Genomic DNA, 24,730 nt, shown 5'->3' with positions numbered 1-24,730 from the left:
CAGTACTTTTTACAGCAAATGTAAGTCTGTGACCTCATAACATCCCATCGTATCATAATACAGAACTAACTTTAGTGTCTCAAGCCGTCGTCTGTGGGCCTTGGCTTCTGGGATTAAACATAACTTTGAGGGAGCCAACTACTTGAGTCAGTCCTAACAGTATTTGTAGACTCCTGACCTCTGACCTCTATGTTGTCATTGCCAGCTTCAGTCATACAGAATATTATTTTTTTTAAATATAGAAATAAGCTACAATAAATCGACTTTTAAAGGTGCACTATGTAACTTTTCTGGTCCACCATCCACTCATCGTCATCAAATTTTACCAAGAATGTTCTAAAAGTATGGCATTTAGTTATCTATCTCCATGGAGACACTCAGGTGTCGCCCCAGGCCGAGTTACATGTCAGATCTATGGAGAGGCGACACTACTGACAGACAAGAATTCATGTCTATCAAGGAATTTGTAGGCAATAAAAACATACACGCACAAGATGGATTCGTTATTGCAATACTGTGGAACATTAAATAACATATAATATTTCATATTGTTGAAGGTAGAATGTTTACATTTTAAGTCACTTGCTTTGCTTCTCCTCTGCACATGCTCAGTTCGGCACAAGATTCCCACACACCTTTATTCAGCGTGGTTTGTCCTCAGAGCACATGTGCAGGCCTCTAAAACAAGCTGCTGTCCGCTCTGGTTCTAAAGGCTCGTGTTAGAGAGCGGAGCATGAACGAGCCTCTAAACACTGCCACAAAATTAAATGGGGCGGGAGAAGAAGAACTAAGTTTCCTGCAGTACTGCTCAGCAACCTGCAGAGGCCACTAAAAGACACCGTGACGTCCAGCAAAGCTTCAGCAGCAGAAGTGAGGGGAAAACAGGGTTATTTAGCAACTATTTGTGACACTTGGTCATTTAGCTGTTATTGGTTAATCCCTGCTTGCCCTGACCACACGCCCCTTGTCGGTCTGTACCTTGTGTGGACTTTGTAGTTTTTATTTGATGGGTAAATGTATATGTACTGAACTGTTATATACTTTGTTCAACCCATTGTTTGTGTCTTGTCAAATGAGTGGGTTGTCCTTCTCTCTTAAGGTAAATCAGGTAATTTTGTTGCATTTAAAAACTACTACATTGATTTCCTACAAGCTTCACAAAGGTAACATTTACCCCCTAACTGTCTTGAACCCTCTCTTTTTCATGTGCCACATTTCTAATGTCCCTCTGGGCCCTGTCTCTCACCTTTGCGTTTTCATTTCAGATTAACCTTGTGAGCTTTGGAGAAGCCAAGTGACACCAATGGTCAGTTCTGCTGGAATTAGTGTGGCTCCTACATGTGAGCACACACTGCCCCCTGGTGGAGACAGCCCAAATGTGGATGAATCACATGCTATGCAAAATGATTTATTTTCTTTGGTAGAGGGTGGACAGATACGGGTTCAATAATAGTTTATATTAACATTTCACATGCAAATTTTAGCTGCAGAAGAATTGAATGGTTTGCTGTTCATATGCCAAACATATTCATTATAAAAAGGTTTTGTTTTTGCATTATTTAAGAACTACTTTGAATGTGTCATGAACAATATTCCCTTGTCTAAATTAAATATAACAATATAAATGAATTAAACAAAAATGTGTGGAAGTCACTTGAGATCCAGCACTTTCAAAGAGCCCAAACAAGGCCAATTTAGGTATAAATACATAATCTATCGCTCACAAACCGCGCCGTACATTAAATATATCCATATGCATTTCACTTTTGGGCGTGCATGGGCTTTAGAACAGCTTTTCTCAGACGTCCTAGTACAGATTTTGGCTCTTTTGCTCTCTTTGGCTCTGGGTTTGTGATAAAAAAAAAAAAAAAAACTACAGTAATATTAGACACAAACAACGCAGCCAACTCAGTTTAAATTCAGTTCTAATTTAGCTTATACCCGTGCAATAATTTGCCCCACAAGGGAAATTCTGTCAAATGTGCATAGAAATCCGTTTCATACAATCATCATTATACTCAACAAAGCTATTCTAATGGTAAATGTGTTGTGTACTTAACCCATAGTCAGATTATTTTAAATATTTAGTGTGCAAACTTTTCACTCTCGAAAGTCCAAGTCCATAATTTAAAACTCAGCGTACGCTTAACTTTACAGCGAGTGTGGCACATGAGCACAGCGGCCCTTCAGTCTGTCCCGGGGTCCGACAGCAGCTCTTGTCCAGAAACTAATTGCCGCAGCGGACGCAGGACGGCGGTGGCCTTGTGCTCGCTTACAAAAAGACACTTATTGATTGGAGTGACTGGGCGCCCTTTCCCCGCGGTGTCGGTGTCATTCTGACCGTCGGTTGCCTAATGAGCGGGCCACCCAGCTCGCACCGGGCCCAGCATTGTTTTAAGAGTGAGCGACCTTTTGTACCACCGGCTGGGTCATTTCAGGTTGCGTCAGCTTTAAACTGTGTGATATTAGCCTTCTCTCCACCTGAGCAGCTTGGCCGTAATGTAGCGTACATGATTCCGATATATTATTATAGCGAGTCATCGGGCCCTCAAAATGCAGTATTAGATGAACTAGAGCTGTCAATCAATACAATTTTTTTTTTAATTAAAAACAGATTAATCACACTTTTAAAATTGGACTTAACACTATTAATTGCACATTTTTTAAACATTACATAAAACTTTCTAATTTGAAGTATTTTTGCACATTTTCTTTAAGATTCTTTTTTTTTTCATTATTACTGTTGAAAAGGCTATAATTGAAGTCTATTTTATAATCAATCTGTGTGGTTGTGTTATAAGTAAATTTACATGACCAAACAACAGGTTTAGTGGAGTTCTAGGCCCTTCATCGCCACTTGCAGGTGTAAAACTGGCTTTTTGGTGACAGATGTGGCATTTACCGGTGTTCTGTCATAGTTTGGTGGCATATTTGGCCCATATTTGTTTTGGAGCTCACACGCAACGTTTAATGTCCTCACGGAGCACACGGCGTTCCACTCGAGATCTCTGTTCGGTTTAGTTTGTTTTACCGCACGGAGCAAAACCGCATCGCTCTCCAGTTTAAGAGAGTCTGGTGATGATTTATGGGTTAAAAACAGATTTTGAAGCTCTGCCTATGATGTCATAAGACTGGGAAATTTGAAACCAAGTGTTTTCTGAGACTCAGAGCCAAAGAATCTCCTGGTTATATTTTTAATGAAGGCCATTTTAATGTGTACTCTTTACTCAAAACAGGATCGTTAGTTTTGTTGTTATAGCTGGTATTATCTGTAGCTGTTTATTATAGATGGACCGTTAAATTGGTTGGCAGATATTTGCAAGTTTTTACGTATTGTCTGTTAAACTCCAGCAGAGGGCAATATTGTGTCTGAGCCGACCAGAAAATACAGGAAGCACAAACCATGACTAAACTCCCCATTAAACCAGTTTGTAGTCCAGTATTTAAGGATTCTATTGTTTATGTCATAGTCGTTGTACTTTAGGATGATATAGGTATTTGCACATCACTGTAGGTGCCAGGCTACTGCAGTAAACACACTTAGCACACTTAGGGATCTTCTCAAAATGGGTTGAAGCTGAAAAGACCTAATTTTTTTCGTCTCTCTCTGGACCCCCTCCCCCCCTCAAAAAACTGGCTTCACATAAAATATTAACACGTTGATAAAACGATAGTAGCTTGATAGACCCTGCTCACCTTTAGTCCCTGAACATCCTTTGATGTGTTTATCAGTAGAAGTTATGAATTCTCCAAATAATGTCACCTGTTGCGCATGTTTGTTTACTCAATCCACATGGTCCACGGCGCGCCGTGGCCAGCGCGGGGAGCGGGGCGGGTGCTTCCTCACACGGGCCACTGCGCGCCGTGATCACAACGGACCGTGCGCATGGGCCGCGGTGCGCGGACGGGCCGCACGGGCGCCGCGATGCGCGCATGGGCGCCGCGGTGCGCGCACGGATGCCGTGCAACGCGCCGCACGCGCCGCTCCCCCCCAAGACGAAAAATATTACGTCTTTTCAGCGTCAACCCATTTTGAGATGATCCCTTACTCCAAGACTGTATTTAATCGGCAATGTTTCGATCTGAATGGCTCTTCCTTTGGTCCTTTATATAACTTACACCCACTGATTGGTTGGCCAAACCAGGAGGAGGCAGTTGTTGGTGTTGTTTGATCTCATATTCTTGGTTTAAGTCACTAGGGGCCAGTGTTTGTAAAGTGCAAATATAAAAACTTGTAACTGCAGCTTGTTCATGTCTTCTGCTATCAAAGTTTCAGTTTAGTTCAAATCTGGGACAGTCAGATGTGAGTCAGGCCTCTGCTCTGACAAGGTTCAAAAGGATTTTATCTGCACTCTTCTAAAGTAATTGTGTAATGAATATTGATGTTTTTATTTGTTTGTATTGAGATTTTAAAGCATATTTTCCTGTTGTGTGAAGCACTTTGAATTTCTTTGTGCAAATTGTGCTCTACAAATAAACTTGCTTTGCCCAAGTAAGTGCAGAAATCTATCACTTAATACCCTTGTTAGTAGGTGTAGATGTTTTCTTCTTCTTTCTTTTTAATCAGCTCATTCTGCAGTCGACCCTCTCCAGCTCAAATCTCATCTTTCTACTTCCCTTAACTAAGGGCCTTATTTCTGTTCTTTTTTTAATTCAACGCAAGATTTGACAAAAGGGAGATGGACATGAGAGTCCTGAGAGAGAATCTGGGTTGATGTGAGCTGCACGGTCCCGAGACAGAACAGCACATTCCAGACAACACAGATGCCAAGGAAAGGCGAGTTTATTTGTAGAGCACAATTCGTACACAAGGCAATTCAAAGTGTCTCACACAACAGGAACAAAATGTGTTAAAATCCCAAAGACAAGACAGAAGAGTGAAAGAACTGAGAGCGACGGTGAAGACTTCACGGACAGAAAACAAAACCATGACAAGTAAACTCCTCCACCTGGAATCTGGATCGCGCTGGAACATTTTGAGACTTGTGGGATTGGCCGAAGACAAGGAAGGAGAAGACAGGGAGGATTTTCTGGAACGCATCATCTCCAACGTTTTGTGGAGGACTCAGGTTAAGCTGGTCACCTTTGCAAAAGAGATGGAGCGAAAAAAGAAGTGATGCTGATTCCAATGGTCAAACTAGAAATTCACTGCATTTCCTTTTTCTCCAGAGCTGGCAGAGGGGATTCGTCATCAGCGGACAGAGTTTCATCACGTTTGAGAGGAGCTCTAGACGAGGAGCCTTCGACATGGAATTGCTTTTACAGCCATTCTGTTGGTGACATACAAAGGTAGAAAAATGTTTGAGCATTCAGAATAGCTCAGATTTCTTGGAAAAAAGCCTTTAATATCGAGATAATTGAAAGCCCGACTTGAGTGTGCCTCATATAGACCAATCTCAATCCTGAATGTGGCCTATCTTATATCTTATAAACACCTCAATAAACTTTCAAATATAATTCCTAACAATCAAACAGGAATGATTAAGAGACGACAAACACGAGACAACATAAGGCGATCTTTACACATCATGAATCATATGCAAAAACGGCCAAACAAAGAAAGAAATAGTTTGATTTTGTTAGTTGGCCTTATTCATTTAAAGTGCTGGATAAATTCCAAATAGACAATTTATAAATGAATAATACGTGGTCTCTTTACAATAGTCCGACGTCGAGTATTAAAATGGTCACTTGACTCTGATGGATGACTGCAACAGAGCCGACTGAAATAACTCTGACTGACTGACCTCTTTTGATGCCCCAAAATACCCACTCAAACTGCAACCCAGAAACTATTACATCCATCCATTTTCTACCGCTTGTTCCTTTCCGGGGTCGCGGGTGACTGGAGCCTATCCCAGTGACTTTGGGCCTTAGGCGGGGGTTCATGAGGAATTTACATGCCCATTATACTCCATTATACCACTCTAAAGAAATACTTTGAGCTTAAATCAAATGATTGAAATGATTAAAAAAAAAATCGTTTTGACCAAAATCTTGCAATTATCAAAAGAAAAGCGCAGAATGCAGCAGCAAAATTACATTAAAATTAAATTAAAATTGCCTCATCCTACCTCAAATATGCTATTGTACTGTAGTACTTCTGCGGTAAAATGGATTGTAAATTAAAAGGTGAATAGTATTCACCGGGAGAATACTATTAAATGGAATTCCCAAGGCACACAGAGTATTTATTTTACTTTGACACTTTTAAAACACTACACATTTAATTAACAATGACTTTGAGGGTTAAAATGCTAGGTGAGCCACTCCTTCCGGCTGGACTAGGTGCAGGACGCCATGCAACAAGCCAGGTAACGGAGGGGCCAACGTAAGGCCAAGGCAAACCCAACAACTAAACGGGGTCAGAAAACAGCACTCACAAACAGAAGAAACAAGAACAGTGAAGAGCAGTTAAGGGGAAAAGCGGCAACAACAGTCAAAAAACAGTAAAAGCAGCGGAAAACAGCCGTAAAAGCAACAACGTAGACAGCAATGTAAAGAGCGACAGCGTAAAAGCACAGCCTAGTAGAAACAGAGAAACAAAGCAACAACTAGAACAATAGTAAAAGTAGTGTAACACGTCTTCTGTGCGGGTGTACGTTTATCGTGGGTACAGAAATAATACCAGGAGAAGGACAGCTCCTCGGGACAGCTTTTATTATCAGCCCCCAACTTTACAGGCAACCCGTCTCAACACCTTGAGAATAGACTACTCCTCTCTACCTGCTCACGTGACCACCCGAGAGCCATATCCTTCCGCCCCATAAATAGTTCCATCCAAATTTGAACAAACATATAATCTTACAGTAGCGACATAGAAGAGCGACAGTGTAAAAACAACAGAGAAACAACATCGGAGCAAACAGCGTTGTGCCCAGTGACCACGGACACCAATTTTGAGGAAGTTCTATTTGTAGTCCACGGCGTGAGGCCAATCAAAAGGCGGCGTTCAGACGGACCTAGAAATGACCAGGAACAACCAACCCGCACTGCTCAGGCTGTTTGATTCAACTGAGAACAAGCTTTTCTAATTCGTATGAATGGACCACCTCGTATATGGCTCACGGGAGCCATCTACTGCCCGAACAGCGCAACTGAGACGCCAGAGAGACCCGTCAGCTGAGGCGCACAAGCAAGCGCTGAGCGATCGGCAAATTAACAGGTTGGTGCCGAGCAAGTAGCTGGACGATGGCACTGGAGCGCGAGGACGAGCGTCCAACACCAAGACCCGGAAATGTGTGTGGGCGGAAAAGGGGGAGCAAAGAGAAAGGGAGTGCTTATAAAGCCCACGAGCCCACGCCGCCAGGAGCTAACGCACTTTCGGCACAGGCTCCAATCACTGTCTTACCACAAGACCATATCATCCAAACAGAGCTCTTCACTCTCAAAATGCTGGCCTTCTGGTGGCCCCAAGAGTCTCTAAGTGAAGAGTCTCCTTGAAATCGCTTATGGTCAGACCAGTTAGGAAGAGAAATAAAAACATATAGTTTAAGCTCCGCTGCCCTAGGGGCAACTATGCTGGGGGAAGTATGGCAGCTTGAGCACTATCCTCTGCCTCTGACTACCGGTACTTTCCTTATCAACAGTATTCCATTCCCCATTGGGGAGGGGTTCTCTTTCAGGCACATGAAGTGAACTGTGGAAACTGCCTGGAGAAACAGTCTCTACTCCAGATGAACGGTTCTTTATCTGCCGAAGCACTGGTTCTCCTCCTGAGAGGTTCCAGCTCCACTGTCTATCTGCAAATTGTTGCACGTCCACTTGCTCCTTCACTGTGGAACTCCTCAAGGTTTTACTTTTTCCCAAAGAGGTTTTTATAGTTTTTCCTAGCTGAGAAGGAGGGTCTAAGGACAGGGGACCCTGGGACATGTGTCGCCCTTCGAGTCAACTGCTATTGTGATTTAGGGCCCTGCAAAAATAAATTGAACTGAAAAAGTGTGGATAGAGTACTTGCTTTAAAAAACAGAGCTTTGTAGGTGTGATCCAAGTATGTAGCTCAATGGAAAAAACAAGGTAGATTCATAAAATGGACAATAATTCACACTATATTTGAAAATTGAGGGATTATTCCAGGCTATGTCCAACCTGTTTGTTTGTTCTCCCTCTGTGTAATGTTCTTGGTTTGTTAACGCTATGAAAGAAAAACTGAAAAACAAAAAACACCCCCCCATGTATACATGTATTTGTGTGTGTCAATATATATATATATATATATATTTAGGCTGGGCAAGTTAACACGTTATTATCGCGTTAACTCATCACTTATTTAACGCGATCAATTATTTTAACGGATCTACAAACTTTTCTGGTTCTTTTCAATGCCCTGGCAGTGGCAATAAGCTTTAGTTTTGTGTTTGATAACATTGTTTAAGTTAAAATGTACACAATTATTTATTTATTTGTATTTAACTGGTTAAGTGTTTGTTTGCACAACTAATGTTATGGCGCTTTAGTGTCAAGTTCTAAGAATGTACAAACTGTACTGAAGTGTTTTCTGGTTTAGGGACATTTGGTCCTAGACTGGTTCTGCTGCTCCTAAAATGTGTTTTGAGTGTCTAATGTTTAATGAGATTACAATGTTTCTGACGTTACCTCTGAAGTGGCCTGTTCATCTTTAATGATTGTGGCTCAGGATTTTGTGGCAAGTGAATACTTAATATTTTATTTAACTGCTACTGAATAAAAATGCTGATGCACTTTACACCTCTTTTGAATTCATTTAGAATTTTGCACGTAAAAATGTGATTAATCGTGATTTTATTCGTTGCCCAGCCCTAATATATACATACATACATATATATATATATATATATATATATATATATATATATATATATATATATATATATATATATATATACAAATATATATATATATATAATTATACATATATATATATATATATATATATATATATATATATATATATATATATATATATATACAAATATATATATATATATATACAATTATACTATATCACCATATAAATATATGTAATAATATATATATATAATATATATAATATATCATATATATATATATATATTTCACCCACCCACACAATTATATATATATATAATATATATTAATATATTAATATTATTATTATTATATTATTTATATATAAATATACCCTATATATATATATATATAGGGTATATATATATATATATATATATATATATATATATATATATAGCACTTTCCAGCACTTCTCATGCCTATCTACGGGCTTTTGGAACAGGCTATGTAAGTTATATGGATGCTGCCACATCTCTTATTACAACAAGTCGTGCTCTGTAACTGAAGCCCTGGTTGCATCTTACATTGTTATCTAAAATAATAATTATGAATAAAAAAAGTAGCACACACACACAATATATGTATATTTAAGTGAAGAAAATATGACAAGAAATGTCATATTTATGATTTGGATAATCGTGTGAGTTTTGAGAGTCTAAAAATAGGCCTATACAATACAAAACAACAGCAGCTGAATGATGAGAGTTCATGACCAAACAGAGAAACGGGCAGTGCTGACCCAGCTTTCCAGCCACTATAAGAGGCAGCTCTGGACTCGTGCATGACCAGGTCAGCTCCGGGTACAGGTGAGTGCACTGAACCTCTGGCTGCTCTCTTCTCTACCTAGTCTAGAATTATTGTTGTTATGGAAAAATGCATGCACATTAACTTAACATTAACTTAACACGTGGATGAGAAAATGCAAACAAATATGACTTGTGCAGGCTGTAACCAAAGTCCTATTTTTTAGCATCTCCTAGTCATCTTCAACAGGACAAAACTTATAGGGAAGCAAGGTAAATAAAAATGACTCTGATACAATTGTGATTACAATTTGCTTATTTCTCTACTTATTCATTTAAGTTGAATGCATTCTCTTGTAGCTACCCCTACAGTGGCACCATGAGCACAGACGCTGAGATGGAGGCCTATGGCGCCGCAGCCATTTACCTCCGGAAGTCAGAGAAGGAGAGGATTTCAGCCCAAGCTGCTCCTTTTGACGCCAAGACAGCTTGCTTTGTCGTAGATCCAGCTGAGATGTATCTCAAATGTAAAGTTGTCAAGAGAGAGGGTGGTAAAGCCACGTGTGAGACTGAAAATCCTTCAAAGGCATGTTGATTTATTATTTGATTATGTTTCAGGTTTTATATATAATTAGCCTAGTCTTTCAAAGACACTCCTCAGTTGAGAGGCGTCGAGCCCCAAAGCCATTCAAGCCTGATGACCTGAGTGTGGAATATAAAGGCAAAGCAGGTTCTGGATGAAGAATACAGCACTTAAGCACTTGTCTTGTCGTCTCCTGATGACAGTGGAGCTTACATTGCTGCAATGCAGTTTACTTCTCTGTCTTCTTTCTATTTTAACAATGGTAGAGAGGATTGTGAATAATTAAAACATTATTTAGAGTTTACTCAAACCAAGTTGTGCCACACTGAATATTATACTGTAATATAGACTTAATATTATTTTATTTTATCTATTTAGACTGTAACAGTCAAAGAGGATGACATTCACCCAAGGAATCCTCCCAAGTATGATAAAATTGAGGACATGGTCATGATGACCCACCTCAATGAGCCTTGTGTTTTGTATAACCTCAAAGAGCGTTATGCATCATGGATGATCTACGTGAGTTCTCACTTTCTACTTCTACACTGCTAACTTTGAAAAAACATTTACTTATGCACGTCACAAATCTGTTCCAGACCTACTCTGGTTTGTTCTGCGTGGTGGTGAACCCCTACAAGTGGCTTCCAGTGTACGATGCGATCTGTGTAACAGCCTATAGAGGCAAGAAGAGGATTGAGGCCCCGCCCCACATCTTCTCCATCTCTGACAATGCCTATCAGTTCATGCACACGGGTGAGATTTAATGTGTTTTTTCTAATAAAGACGTCAGAATTTCTAATATTATTTTTTGTACATCATTTTAGATCGTGAGAACCAGTCTATTCTGATTACGTAAGTATAGAAAGAGCTTTTAACATAATATGTTAAATAGTAAATAGTAAATAGTAAACCTAAATGTCAAAACAACATCTCGTCCAAAACCAGTGGAGAATCCGGAGCTGGAAAGACTGTCAACACCAAACGTGTCATCCAATACTTTGCAACAATTGCAGCAATTGGAGCTAAAAAGGTTGAGGCTTCTGCAAACAAAATGGGGGTAAATTAAAAAGAAAAAAATAAACAGAACATATATTTGATTTAAAAGCAAATCATATAAATGACAAATGTGGTAAAACAGGGGTCTCTGGAGGACCAAATTGTTGCTGCCAACCCTCTGCTGGAGGCTTACGGTAACGCCAAGACTGTGAGGAATGACAACTCCTCTCGCTTTGTGAGTATTCACTCAGAATATGTACATCATACATCACATATATACACATATATGTACATCATTGGAGGAAATCATTTCAAACACTCTTCCATTTCAGGGTAAATTTATCAGAATTCATTTTGGTGCCACTGGAAAACTTTCTTCAGCTGATATTGAAACATGTAAGTAATCATTCTTCAAACAACGTCCAGCAAAAGCTTCAAACAAGTCAAAATAAACATGAAAAAGTTAAAACAATTTTAAACGCAAGAAAAGTAAAATTTTAAAGAATATGGTGTAATATGTTATAAAAAAGCTATTTTGCAATGATGTTTATTCTTTGGGCAATATTTGTATTTGAATGTTAATACAAAGACAAATATAAACTATTGTAATACTAGATCAGATTAAATTTGCTCTTGCAGATCTGCTGGAGAAGTCCCGTGTGACCTTCCAGTTGTCTGCTGAGAGAAGCTACCACATCTTCTACCAGCTCATGACGGGCCACAAGCCTGAGCTGCTGGGTGAGTTACGTCACAACAAACCTTAAGGCCCTCTGCTCTCTTAACATAAGCTTCACAAACACTGTTCTAAATGTCTAAAGTTGTTTAAATATTCACTGCATCAACCTCCACCCGTAGGTTTATATGGGAATTTGTCATTTCAGTCTGTTTCTCTTATTCAGCTAAAGTGTACCACCTTAAAGGAGCAATGGACGATTTTACGGCGATTTGAGAACGCAGGTGGAAGTGCGCATGCGCACTCCCCCGTGTGGACTGATACAACACACACGTGCGTTTGTTTATTAGCGCGACGGATCGCATCACATCGCTCGTCTCTCGTAGATTTCTGTCCACTTCTGCGTCAGCTCGAACTGTCTTTCTCCGTCTTCATTTTGTCCCGTACACTGAGGGAACTATATTATGATGGATCCATGCGCTTAGGCACGCGGAAACGTGAGGACGAGCCGCACGCGGCTGCAGGTGAGCGGTAGGTGCCTTTTATGATTGATACGTGGCAGGACTAATCGGCCGTCCACGCCACGAGGAAATAAGACTCAGATTTGTGCCAAAAAAATCGTCCATTCAACCTTTAATATAGGAATATCCAAAATAATATCAACATGCATATCTTTTCTATCTTCCAGAGGCTCTTCTGATCACAACCAACCCTTATGATTACCCAATGATCAGTCAGGGTGAAATCACTGTCAAGAGCATTGATGATGTGGAGGAGTTCGTTGCAACTGATGTAAAGGAAACAACTAATACTATTTAAAAAAGCAAAAACAAAACAAAAAACAAATACTTAATGTCAATGTTGGTGTATCATTTCACAGACAGCTATTGATATCTTGGGCTTCACTGCAGAGGAGAAGATTAACATCTACAGGCTGACTGGAGCTGTGGTGCATCATGGCAACATGAAATTCAAGCAGAAGCAGCGTGAGGAGCAGGCTGAGCCTGATGGCAATGAGGGTAAGCGGATTCACAGTGTATTAAACATGCTTTTAGGGGAACAATCAAATAAATGTTGTGTTCTTTTAGTTGCTGATAAAATCTCCTACCTCTTGGGTCTGAACTCGGCTGAGTTGCTGAAATTTCTGTGCTACCCAAGAGTCAAAGTTGGAAATGAGATGGTAACCAAAGGTCAAACCGTCCCACAGGTAATGTAATCTGATATTGTACAACTGTATGTTGCACTAGATTGTGGTGAGCCCAAAATCATAGATGGCAAGAAAGGCAGCTAGAATTCTGCAGTGTTCGTAGATAAAAAATATCACAAATGTTGAATCTGTTGTATTTTCGAAACTTGCAGCACAAACTCATGAATCATCTCTTTTACACTGTACTAAAAAAAAAAAACACACACATTTCACCAAACCCCCCACCTACTTACAGTGAAGTAAATGTATTTGTGCTTACAGAGAAAAGATTGCACTTTGTGCCTGTTTTTGTTTCATGTAGATTTACTCATTTTCAAACATTGACCTTGTCAAAGTATCTGCATTTGAACACGTTCTATAATAAAAAGCTGACACACCCACCTCGACTGTAAACCAGAGCTCTATCAAAATGTGTTAACATCAACAAAACAACGTTTTGTCTTAATGTACAGGTCAACAATGCTGTGAGTGCTCTGTGTAAATCTATCTATGAGAAAATGTTCCTGTGGATGGTCATTCGTATCAATGAGATGCTGGACACCAAGCAGGCACGATCCTACTACATCGGAGTCTTGGATATTGCCGGATTTGAAATCTTTGACGTAGGTTAAATACTTATATGTAACAAAAGCATTATGACTAAAATATGACTTTGAGATTTGATCATCCATTTGTAGTACAATAGTCTGGAGCAGCTCTGCATCAACTTCACCAATGAGAAACTGCAACAGTTTTTCAATCACCACATGTTTGTCCTGGAGCAAGAAGAGTACAAGAAAGAGGGCATTGTGTGGGAGTTTATTGACTTTGGTATGGACTTGGCAGCCTGCATTGAGCTTATTGAGAAGGTACATTTTGTAATGAATAAACAAATAACAATTGAAAATATTTTTGGGTACTGCTAAATTAATTTTTATTTGGCAGCCAATGGGCATCTTCTCCATCCTTGAAGAGGAGTGCATGTTTCCCAAGGCATCTGACATAACCTTTAAGAACAAGCTGTATGACCAACATCTGGGCAAGACCAAAGCCTTTGAGAAACCAAAGCCAGGCAAAGGCAAGGCAGAGGCTCACTTCTCTCTGGTCCACTACGCCGGGACAGTAGACTACAATGTCTCTGGCTGGCTGGACAAGAACAAGGACCCACTGAACGACTCAGTTGTTCAGCTCTACCAGAAGTCTGGAAACAAACTGATGAGCTTCCTCTATGCAGCCCATCCCGGAGCTGAGGGTAACATGTGTTAAACTTTTAAACTAGTTTGTTATTTATCAAGGTATTTCAACAAGTTTAATTAGTAAAATTAATGAAATAATACTTATTTTAAAGCTGAGGCAAAGAAGGGTGGCGGCAAAAAGCAAAAGGGCGGTTCGTTCCAAACTGTATCTGCCCTTTTTAGAGTAAGTCTTGCCTTTGGCATGGAGCTCTGTATGAGGTGCAATTGTTTCATGTCTTATTATCAACAGGAAAACTTGGGTAAGCTGATGACCAACTTGAGGAGCACTCACCCTCACTTTGTGCGTTGCTTGATTCCTAATGAATCTAAGACCCCAGGTAAGTAGATTCAACTTTATTCCAATATAAATCAAATAAATAATCAAAATATAACACATTCTGCTTCAGGTCTCATGGAGAACTTCCTGGTCATCCACCAGCTGAGGTGTAATGGTGTGCTGGAGGGCATCAGAATCTGCAGAAAGGGATTTCCCAGCAGAATCCTCTACGGTGACTTCAAGCAGAGGTTAGCTTCATGTTTTTATACATGGTCAAAAAAGGGTCAAAGTAAAAAACAAACGTCATTCACAAAAATAAATTCCCACAGATACAAAGTATTGAATGCCAGTGTCATCCCTGAGGGACAATTCATGGATAACAAGAAAGCTTCAGAGAAGCTGCTTGGCTCCATCGATGTGGATCATACGCAGTACATGTTGGGACACACTAAGGTGCTGGTTTATCCAACACCAGTTTAATTTTATGTCCTATCATAATAGATTACAAACAAACATATCTGTATTTCATTGTAAAATAGGTGTTCTTCAAAGCTGGCCTGCTGGGGCAGCTTGAGGAGATGAGGGATGAGAAACTAGCTACTCTGGTGACCATGACTCAGGCTCTCTGTAGAGGATTTCTTATGAGGAGAGTGTTTATCAAGATGATGGAGAGAAGGTACATCTTTTTACACCAAGAACTTCCACACTGGCATTTTTAAGAAATATTAATACATTATTATTTCCATTTATAGAGAATCTATCTTCGCCATCCAGTACAACATCCGCTCCTTCATGAATGTGAAAAATTGGCCATGGATGGCGCTGTTTTTCAAGATCAAGCCCCTCCTGAAGAGCGCTGAGACTGAGAAAGAGCTTCAGTCAATGAAAGAAAACTATGAGAAGATGAAGATTGATCTGGCAACTGCTCTAGCCAAGAAGAAAGAGCTGGAAGAGAAAATGGTCTCCCTGTTGCAGGAGAAGAATGACCTTCAGCTACAAATGGCAGCTGTAAGTAACAAGTGGGTATTCATATGTGCAAAATAAATCAAATATAACTGCAATGTAAAATAGGAAGTGGACGGCCTCAGCGATGCAGAGGAGAGGTGTGAGGGACTTATCAAAAGCAAAATCCAACTTGAAGCTAAACTCAAAGAGACAGCTGAGAGACTGGAGGATGAGGAGGAAATCAATGCTGAGCTGACTGCAAAGAAGAGGAAGCTGGAGGATGAATGTTCTGAGCTGAAGAAAGACATTGATGACTTAGAGCTCACCTTGGCTAAAGTGGAGAAAGAGAAACATGCCACTGAAAACAAGGTTAAAACAATTTAAAACTTAAGTGATACTATTATGCTGGGATTCAAATGAGCCAATAAAAAATACAACTTAATTGCAAACAGGTGAAAAACTTGACAGAGGAGATGACGTCCCAAGATGAGTCCATTGCCAAGTTGACCAAAGAAAAGAAAGCCCTCCAAGAGTCCCACCAGCAGACTCTGGATGACCTCCAGGCAGAGGAAGACAAAGTCAACTCTCTGACTAAGGCCAAGACCAAACTGGAACAGCAAGTTGATGATGTGAGAAAATATTGTTGCATTGTTGATAAAGAAGTAGCTTTTCATGAATTAGATATTGTTGTTTGTTAGCTTGAAGGGTCTCTGGAACAAGAGAAGAAGCTCCGTATGGACCTTGAGAGAGCAAAGAGGAAGTTGGAAGGAGACCTGAAACTGACCCAGGAATCTGTCATGGACCTCGAAAATGACAAGCAGCAATCTGATGAGAAGATCAAAAAGTATACTGTTTATAAATAAATAACCCAAATCATGAATTGATCACCTAATTCAAAAATGCATTCATGAATTCAACTATTTTAGGAAGGACTTTGAGATCAGCCAACTTCTGAGCAAGATTGAGGATGAGCAGTCTCTTGGGACTCAACTTCAGAAGAAGATCAAGGAGCTTCAGGTATAACTGGGACTACTTCTCGTGTGTGTCTTTAAGTGTTTTAGTTAAAATGCCTTTCTAATGCTATGATCAAATGTAGGCTCGTATTGAGGAGTTGGAAGAGGAGGTTGAGGCTGAGAGAGCAGCACGTGCAAAGGTGGAGAAGCAGAGAGCTGACCTCTCCAGGGAGCTTGAGGAGATCAGTGAGAGACTGGAGGAAGCTGGTGGAGCCACATCTGCTCAAATTGAGTTGAATAAGAAGCGTGAGGCTGAGCTCCAGAAGCTGCGTCGTGATCTTGAAGAATCCACACTGCAGCATGAGTCGACAGCCGCTGCCCTTCGCAAGAAGCAGGCTGACAGTGTGGCCGAGCTGGGAGAGCAGATCGACAACCTCCAGCGTGTCAAGCAGAAGCTGGAGAAAGAGAAGAGCGAGTACAAAATGGAGATTGATGACCTCTCTAGCAACATGGAGAATGTGGTTAAATCAAAGGTAACTTCTACTGTGAACCTAAAAGGGCATAGCTAAAGTTTGCACCAGGAAATAAAAGCCTAAACCTCTATCATGACAGGGAAACATGGAAAAAATGTGCAGGACACTGGAAGATCAGCTGAGTGAACTCAAGACCAAGAATGATGAGAATGTCCGCCAACTGAATGATATTAATGCTCAGAGAGCTAGACTTCAAACAGAAAATGGTACGGCTGTACACCTTTTTTTATTTCAGTGTTTAAAATCTAAACAATGCTTTAATTACAGGCGAAATGTCTCGTCAGCTTGAGGAGAAGGAAGCTCTTGTTTCCCAACTGAGCAGAAGTAAACAGGCTTTCACACAGCAGGTTGAGGAGATGAAGAGACACGTTGAGGAAGAAGTAAAGGTATGAATAATGTACTGTAAAAAAAATAAATAACACTGCACTAAATATAAATTTCTACAGGCCAAGAACGCCCTGGCTCATGGTCTCCAGTCTGCCCGTCATGATGTTGACCTGCTCAGAGAGCAGTTTGAGGAGGAGCAGGAGGCAAAGAGTGAGCTGCAAAGAGGAATGTCCAAGGCCAACAGTGAAGTGGCTCAGTGGAGATCCAAATATGAGACTGATGCTATTCAGCGCACTGAGGAACTGGAGGAGGCCAAGTATGGCAATCTTTTAAGTATCCAGAGATCTGAGATGTGTATGTTATATCTGAGTCTTGTATCTTGTGTATTTCAATTCCTTTTATCACAGGAAAAAACTGGCCCAGCGTCTGCAGGATGCTGAGGAATCCATTGAGGCTGTGAACTCAAAGTGTGCCTCTTTGGAAAAGACGAAGCAGAGGCTGCATGGTGAGGTGGAGGACCTCATGATTGATGTGGAAAGAGCTAATTCTCTGGCTGCCAATCTGGACAAGAAGCAGAGGAACTTTGACAAAGTGAACAATCATCATGAATGAATATAATGCTAATCTTTTCTTTTTACTACATTCTTACTCAAGTCAAATATTTCCAGGTCCTGGCAGAGTGGAAACAGAAGTATGAGGAGGCCCAAGCTGAACTGGAGGGAGCCCAGAAGGAGGTTCGCTCCCAGAGCACTGAACTCTTCAAGATGAAGAACTCTTATGAGGAGGTCCTGGATCAGCTGGAGACTTTAAAGAGAGAGAACAAGAACCTGCAGCGTATGTATACTCCACTCATTTAACATAATATAATAAGACAAAACTCACTGTGGACATGTTATGCTTATTTATCGCACCTAGATTAGAAAGTTGTATAAAGTGTTTTTCCCTCAGATGAGATTTCCGATTTGACTGAGCATATTGGAGAGACAGGAAAGACCATCCATGAGCTAGAGAAGGCCAAGAAGTCTGTCGAGACAGAGAAATCTGAGATCCAGACTGCCCTGGAAGAAGCCGAGGTACAGATACAGTGTACTGTTAATTAGGGCCCACTGAAATTGTTTGGAGCAAATACTAGTGCTGATGTCATGGGACGTGGAAATGCTAATCACCAATTAGTCTACCAATGTTTGCATTTGAATTTGAATGATATTATTTTGCTTGAGCGATCACATGGGGTTCTCCATGATGCAAAGACTATACATATGACTCCAATCTAAAACGTATTTGGTGTGGCGTGACATCTGATTTAATTTTGATATTTTTTTCAAAAGGGCACTCTAGAGCATGAGGAGGCCAAGATTCTCCGTGTTCAGCTGGAGCTCAACCAGATCAAAGGTGAGGTTGACAGGAAACTGGCAGAAAAGGACGAGGAGATGGAGCAAATCAAGAGAAATAGCCAGAGAATCATGGACTCCATGCAGTCCAGTCTTGATTCTGAGATCAGGAGCAGGAATGATGCCCTAAGAATCAAGAAGAAGATGGAGGGAGATCTGAATGATATGGAAATTCAACTGAGCCATGCCAACAGACAGGCGGCTGAAGCCCAGAAACAGCTCAGGAACGTCCAGGGCCAGCTCAAGGTAAGACAAGTCACACAAGTTCAATTATTCTATTGAAAATTGAAAATGACCTCCACAAACCTTTTCTGTTTCCAGGATGCTCAGCTGCACCTTGATGATGCCTTAAGAGGACATGAAGATATGAAGGAGCAGCTGGCCATGGTGGAGCGCAGAAATGGCCTGATGCTGGCTGAGATTGAGGAGCTGAGAGCTGCTCTGGAGCAGACGGAGAGAGCACGTAAAGTGGCTGAGCAGGAGTTGGTGGATGCTAGTGAGCGCGTTGGACTGCTTCACTCTCAGGTTTGGGTCTTGAATGAGTTAAGTTTACAGTGCAGAACAGAAAAGACAAAGTATGAATTTCTCTATCCAACAGAACACAAGTCTTATAAACACAAAGAAGAAACTGGAGTCTGATCTGGCCCAGATTCAGGGAGAAGTGGAGGATTCTGTTCAAGAAGCAAGAAATGCTGAAGAGAAAGCCAAAAAGGCCATCACTGATGTGAGCTCAATGATTTAAACTGGAAAGAAACATATTTATGCCAAAACAAATGTACAATGACCAACATTTCAGGCTGCCATGATGGCCGAGGAGCTGAAGAAGGAGCAGGACACCAGTTCTCATCTGGAGAGAATGAAGAAGAACCTAGAGGTCACTGTCAAGGACCTGCAGCACCGTCTGGATGAGGCTGAGAATCTGGCTATGAAGGGCGGCAAGAAGCAGCTCCAGAAACTGGAGTCCAGGGTGTGTCTACAGAAATGTGTATTGAAATTGTGTGTAACAAAGATAATAACTTCATTTTCAAAAGGTCCGTGAGCTTGAGGGAGAAGTTGAAGCTGAGCAGAGACGAGGAGCTGAAGCTGTTAAAGGAGTCCGCAAATATGAGCGCAGAGTGAAGGAGCTGAGCTACCAGGTAATTTCTGTACTTCTCCATGTAAATTGAAATGGAAATGTGGCTTTGAAGGCTTGAATTGCATGATGCAAGAATAAACTGTGCAAAAGAGTCTGATATGCAGAAATAGTAGCAGTGGTAGTAGTAGTTGTATTAGTAGAAGTATTAGTATCAAGCCGAAATGATCATAACTTTCACTGCCATCCTACTTGTTCTACTTCCAGACTGAGGAGGACAAGAAAATTGTGAGCAGACTTCAGGATCTGGTGGACAAACTTCAGCTCAAAGTCAAGTCTTACAAGAGACAGGCTGAGGACGCTGTAAGTAAAAATATGCAGTAATTATAAAAAATATTCAAATCAGAATCAGGATCAGAAAAGGTTTATTGCCTTTGTCATCAAACACAGTTCGAAAACATAGGAACCTGTCTCGGCTTAAAGGGCACCATGAAATAATGAATAATATAATAATAATAATAATAATAATAATAATAATAATAATAATAATAATAAATATAGCAATGTCTATACTAGTTAAATACAGCAGGCATAGAAATTATTTACACTGATATTTACACAAAAATATATAGATGGTCGGAAATAGCACAGAAAGTGAACAGTGCGTGATTAGTTTTGGTTGAATAATTGTTAAAGTGGCAGGTGTTAAGTGTTGATGAGTCCAACGGCAAAGGGAAAGAAACTATTATGTGGTGGGAGGTTCTGGTCCGGATGCACCGTAGCCTCCTGCCTGAGGGGCGTGGCCTCCTGCTGAGGGGAGTGGCCTCCTGTCTGAGGGGCGTGACCTCCTGCCTGAGAGGAGTGGCCTCCTGCTGAGGAGAGTGGCTCAAATAGTCCCTGTTCAGGGTGACAAGGGTCGGCTGTGATCCGACCTGCTCGTCCCAGAGCCCTGGAGGCGTACAGGTCCTGCAGAGATGGAAGTCTGCAGCCAATGACCTTCTCTTCGGGACTTTAATAAACTGTCTGTACTTTGGTAGTTCATGGCTGAGATTCCCCTTGTTAAAATCACCCAGGATAATACACAAGGAGTCTGGGAAGGTTTGCTCCACACTCAGAACCTGGTCCGTGAACCTGCAGGAGGCACAGAGCGCGCTCAGTAGAATGTAAACAGCGGCCAGAATGAATGAGGCGAACTCACGTGGAGAGTAGAATGGTCTGCAGTTCATGAAAAGATATTCCAGAGCAGGAGAGCAGTGCTTGGAGACCACGTCTCTGTGAAGCACAAAACAGTAGATGATGAAAAGTAATAATAATAATAATAACTTTTATTTATATAGCGCTTTTCAGTGACCCAAAGACGCTGAAAGTACATGTTATATTGACCTCATAACCAACGTGATTTACATTAACAGGAGGAGCAGGCCAACAACCACATGTCCAGGCTCAGGAAGACCCAGCATGAACTTGAGGAGCATCAGGAGCGTGCTGATATATCTGAATCTCAGGTCAATAAGCTCCGAGCAAAGAGCCGTGAGATCGTGAAGGTAAAGTATCTAGTACAGGGCCGTTTTATCTGGTTAGATTTTGTTCTCTAAACAAACACTTTGTATTCTACAGACGGAGGGCGAGTAAGACGGATCCTCCCCCAAACCGAGGTCATAAAATATGACCTTGAGGTTATGAGATTATAACAATGAATAATCAATTTTAAAAAATCCAATTGACTTCAGTGTATTTATCCATCGCATCTTACTTCAAAATCACACAAGATTATAAAATAAAACACCAACATCACAGTTTCTTATATTATAAAGGAATAACTACTCTCCAGGCGACATTATAATGACCTGGAAAATAACAGATCTAAATATTCATTCTCAACCCTTTAAATGTGTTAAAGGGTTGACCTCCAAACCTATTAAATGTTAATATTGGACATAACTGAAGTTCTATTTATCTAGTATTATTATTATTGAGTGTCTGCGTGATGTCACGCAGACACTATATGTTCTTGTATTTCACGTATTTTTAGGCCCGAGCCCCAGCAGGGGGAGGGCCTATTGCTCCCGCAACGCTGCCGAAGGCAGCGTTGCAACTGTCTGACCAAACATGCGGGCGCAGCCCGCATGTTTGGTACCCCGTCGCCCCTGGCAAGTACAGTGAACTAGCCCATGCCGAAGGCATGGATCATGCATACTTACTCCTGCTATGACAGAAATAGTCAACAATTAGTGAATGGGCGTAGCCCATTCACTAATTGTTGACAACAGCAGCGCGAAGCGCTGCATTCCTCCAAAAACCCTCCTGGCATCGTCCCGTACGCGAGAATCCATGCCGCAGGCATGGGCCATGCTTGTATCTGCTCAAATCAATGGAAGTCTATGGGGAGTGGGCGGGGCATCCCGACGGAAAAGGGAGTGACGAGCGCGTAAGCGCTAGTAATGATGATTCCACCCCATGGCGGCATCGGGAAGGCTTAGAGCTTTCAAACGATGTATCATTTGTTGTTATAGTAAAAACGGCTATATTGTTTTTGCTAAAAATATTATTATTATTATTATTATTATTATTTTTCTTGTTCTTCTTCAGCGCTTTGATCTCTAATTTGACCCCCTGAACATGCTCAAAAACTCACCAAACTTTGCCCAAAATTCAGAATCGGCGAAAAATTTTATTTTTTCTGGGCCATTTTTTTTTTCGTTAAAAAATGGCGCGACAGCGCCACCGACAAAAGTCAAAATACATTGCGCCTATGGGAGACGCCCCGAGGTCAACTTTGGCGTAAAGCTACGAAATTCGGGACACGCATTCCTCTCGTGAGGATAAACAAAAAAAATCATTGTGGCCACGCCCCCAAACTTACCCTATGGCCGCCATCTTCCTTTGAAAATGAAAACAAGCTGAGTTAGCCATTTTGTTTATGTCAAACTTTGACGAACTCCTCCTAGGGCGTTTTGCCCACCGACTTCAAAATCGGCGTACGTCCTCTGGACAAGTGGGGCATCTAAAGTTATTCAATTTTTTGAGATACCTTTTACGGTCTGTGTGCGGCGCAGCCGCAAAGTTGGACAACTTATTTTGGAATATTGCAGGTCTAAAAATTGCTCCCATTTGATCAAAACCAGTCCGATTAGGACCAAATTTGAATCAGTTGTTAAACTTTCTAGTTTGGACCAGTTTAGGCTGACAAAATTGAAATGGCAGTGATAGCGCCCCCTACAGAGTGACCTTTAAATTAACATTGAAGGTCAAAAATTAGTTTTACCAAAATTGTCTAAACTTTACCCAAAATTCTATTTTGCCGTCCCGATCACAAAAGCCAATCACAAAAATGCCTAAATTTTTACGCCGTAGTCGTAGCGATGACAGAAACCTCCCATGTTATCCCTATGGGAAAACCACAAAATCTCTCAAATTACCACATTTTTATGTTTTACACTTTAACGAAGTCCTCCTAGTGCGTTTTGCCCACCAACCTCAAAATCGGTGTACGTCCTCTAGACAAGTGGTGTATCTAAAGTTATCCAAATTTTAAGGATAACTTTTACGGTCTTTGTGCGACGGAGCCGCAAACGTTTCCCAGAATTCTGACTATTTGGCCTTCAGAGTGGCCTATAAACAATAGAGTTTTTCCAAATGACATGATATTTTGAACGAAATTCTAATTTGCCATCCTGATCATACAAGTATGAGAGCCAAAGTCATATTTTGTACGGCGTAACCGTAGCGTTGACAGAAACATCCCATGTTATCCTTATGGGAAAATCGTAGAATCGCTCAAATCACCACATTTTTACGCTTCACACTTTAACAAACTCCTCCTAGGGCGATTGTCCGATCAAGTTCATATTTGGAGAATATCATCTACACAAGCGGGGTATCAAAACTTACCCATATTTTGATTCTAAGTGCTACGGTCTCTGTGTGGCGGACCCGCAAATATATGTCAGAAATGGGAAAACAGCGAAATCTCTAAAATCACCACATTTTTACGCTTCACACTTTAACGAACTCCTCCTAGGCCGATTGCCCGATCAAGCTCATATTTGGGGAAAATCATCTACACAAACGGGGCATCAAAAGTTATCCATATTTTGATTTTAAGTGGTACGGTCTCTGTGCCGTGGAGCTGCAAATATACTGTCACAAATGGGAAAAACGCCAAATCCTTGAAATGTTCACATTTACGCTTCACACTTTAACAAACTCCTCCGTGGGCAATAGCTCGATCAAGCTTTACTTTGGGAAAAATTATCTACACAAGCGCGGCATCAAAAGTTATCCATATTTTTATTCCAAGTGCTACGGTCTCTGTGCGGCGGCGCAGCAAATTTGACTGACACTTGTGTTCATTTGCACTGGATTGGCCATGTCCAATGTGTCGCCGTCTGTCAAGTTCTTTTTTTATTCAACACACAATAAGGGCGCCATCTTTATCAAGTCGAAAGCGCAGAGTCGGAAGGCCGGCGGCCCGCGAGGGCCGTTGGATGCCGCTTGCGGCTTTAATTTTTCTTGTTCTTCTTCAGCGCTTTGATCTCTAATTTGACCCCCTGAACATGCTCAAAAACTCACCAAACTTTGCCCAAAATTCAGAATCGGCGAAAAATTTTATTTTTTCTGGGCCATTTTTTTTTTCGTAAAAAAATGGCGCGACAGCGCCACCGACAAAAGTCAAAATACATTGCGCCTATGGGAGACGCCCCGAGGTCAACTTTGGCGTAAAGCTACGAAATTCGGGACACGCATTCCTCTCGTGAGGATAAACAAAAAAAATCATTGTGGCCACGCCCCCAAACTTACCCTATGGCCGCCATCTTCCTTTGAAAATGAAAACAAGCTGAGTTAGCCATTTTGTTTACGTCAAACTTTGACGAACTCCTCCTAGGGCGTTTTGCCCACCGACTTCAAAATCGGCGTACGTCCTCTGGACAAGTGGGGCATCTAAAGTTATTCAATTTTTTGAGATACCTTTTACGGTCTGTGTGCGGCGCAGCCGCAAAGTTGG

At 41.1% G+C, this 24,730-nt stretch overlaps 1 protein-coding gene across 1 annotated transcript; it reads left to right on the top strand.

Moving 5' to 3' along the window:
* The first annotated feature begins 9,555 nt into the window (after positions 1 to 9,555).
* LOC140347470 (myosin heavy chain, fast skeletal muscle-like) lies at positions 9,556 to 21,394 on the top strand. The gene is made up of 41 exons (XM_072433908.1): positions 9,556 to 9,614; positions 9,779 to 9,824; positions 9,912 to 10,137; positions 10,513 to 10,656; positions 10,734 to 10,890; positions 10,962 to 10,989; positions 11,083 to 11,194; positions 11,276 to 11,368; positions 11,466 to 11,529; positions 11,773 to 11,871; positions 12,495 to 12,598; positions 12,687 to 12,825; positions 12,895 to 13,013; positions 13,466 to 13,615; positions 13,691 to 13,861; positions 13,938 to 14,244; positions 14,341 to 14,411; positions 14,478 to 14,565; positions 14,635 to 14,752; positions 14,834 to 14,957; positions 15,044 to 15,180; positions 15,257 to 15,512; positions 15,576 to 15,818; positions 15,902 to 16,078; positions 16,148 to 16,293; positions 16,376 to 16,466; positions 16,546 to 16,935; positions 17,015 to 17,141; positions 17,203 to 17,321; positions 17,382 to 17,578; positions 17,670 to 17,853; positions 17,931 to 18,096; positions 18,211 to 18,335; positions 18,591 to 18,899; positions 18,975 to 19,178; positions 19,252 to 19,377; positions 19,450 to 19,620; positions 19,685 to 19,789; positions 19,993 to 20,088; positions 21,138 to 21,274; positions 21,355 to 21,394. The coding sequence occupies exons 1-41, from the start codon at positions 9,590 to 9,592 to the stop codon at positions 21,392 to 21,394; spliced, it is 5,931 nt and encodes a 1,976-aa protein (XP_072290009.1). The 5' UTR covers positions 9,556 to 9,589.
* The last annotated feature ends 3,336 nt before the right edge of the window (positions 21,395 to 24,730 follow it).

Source organism: Eucyclogobius newberryi, unplaced genomic scaffold (genome assembly GCF_026437365.1).
Source record: "Eucyclogobius newberryi isolate DKJ021-1_F unplaced genomic scaffold, fEucNew1.0.hap1 SCAF_6, whole genome shotgun sequence".
Lineage (NCBI taxonomy): Eukaryota > Metazoa > Chordata > Actinopteri > Gobiiformes > Gobiidae > Eucyclogobius > Eucyclogobius newberryi.
This window is presented reverse-complemented; position numbering and strand designations above follow the sequence as displayed.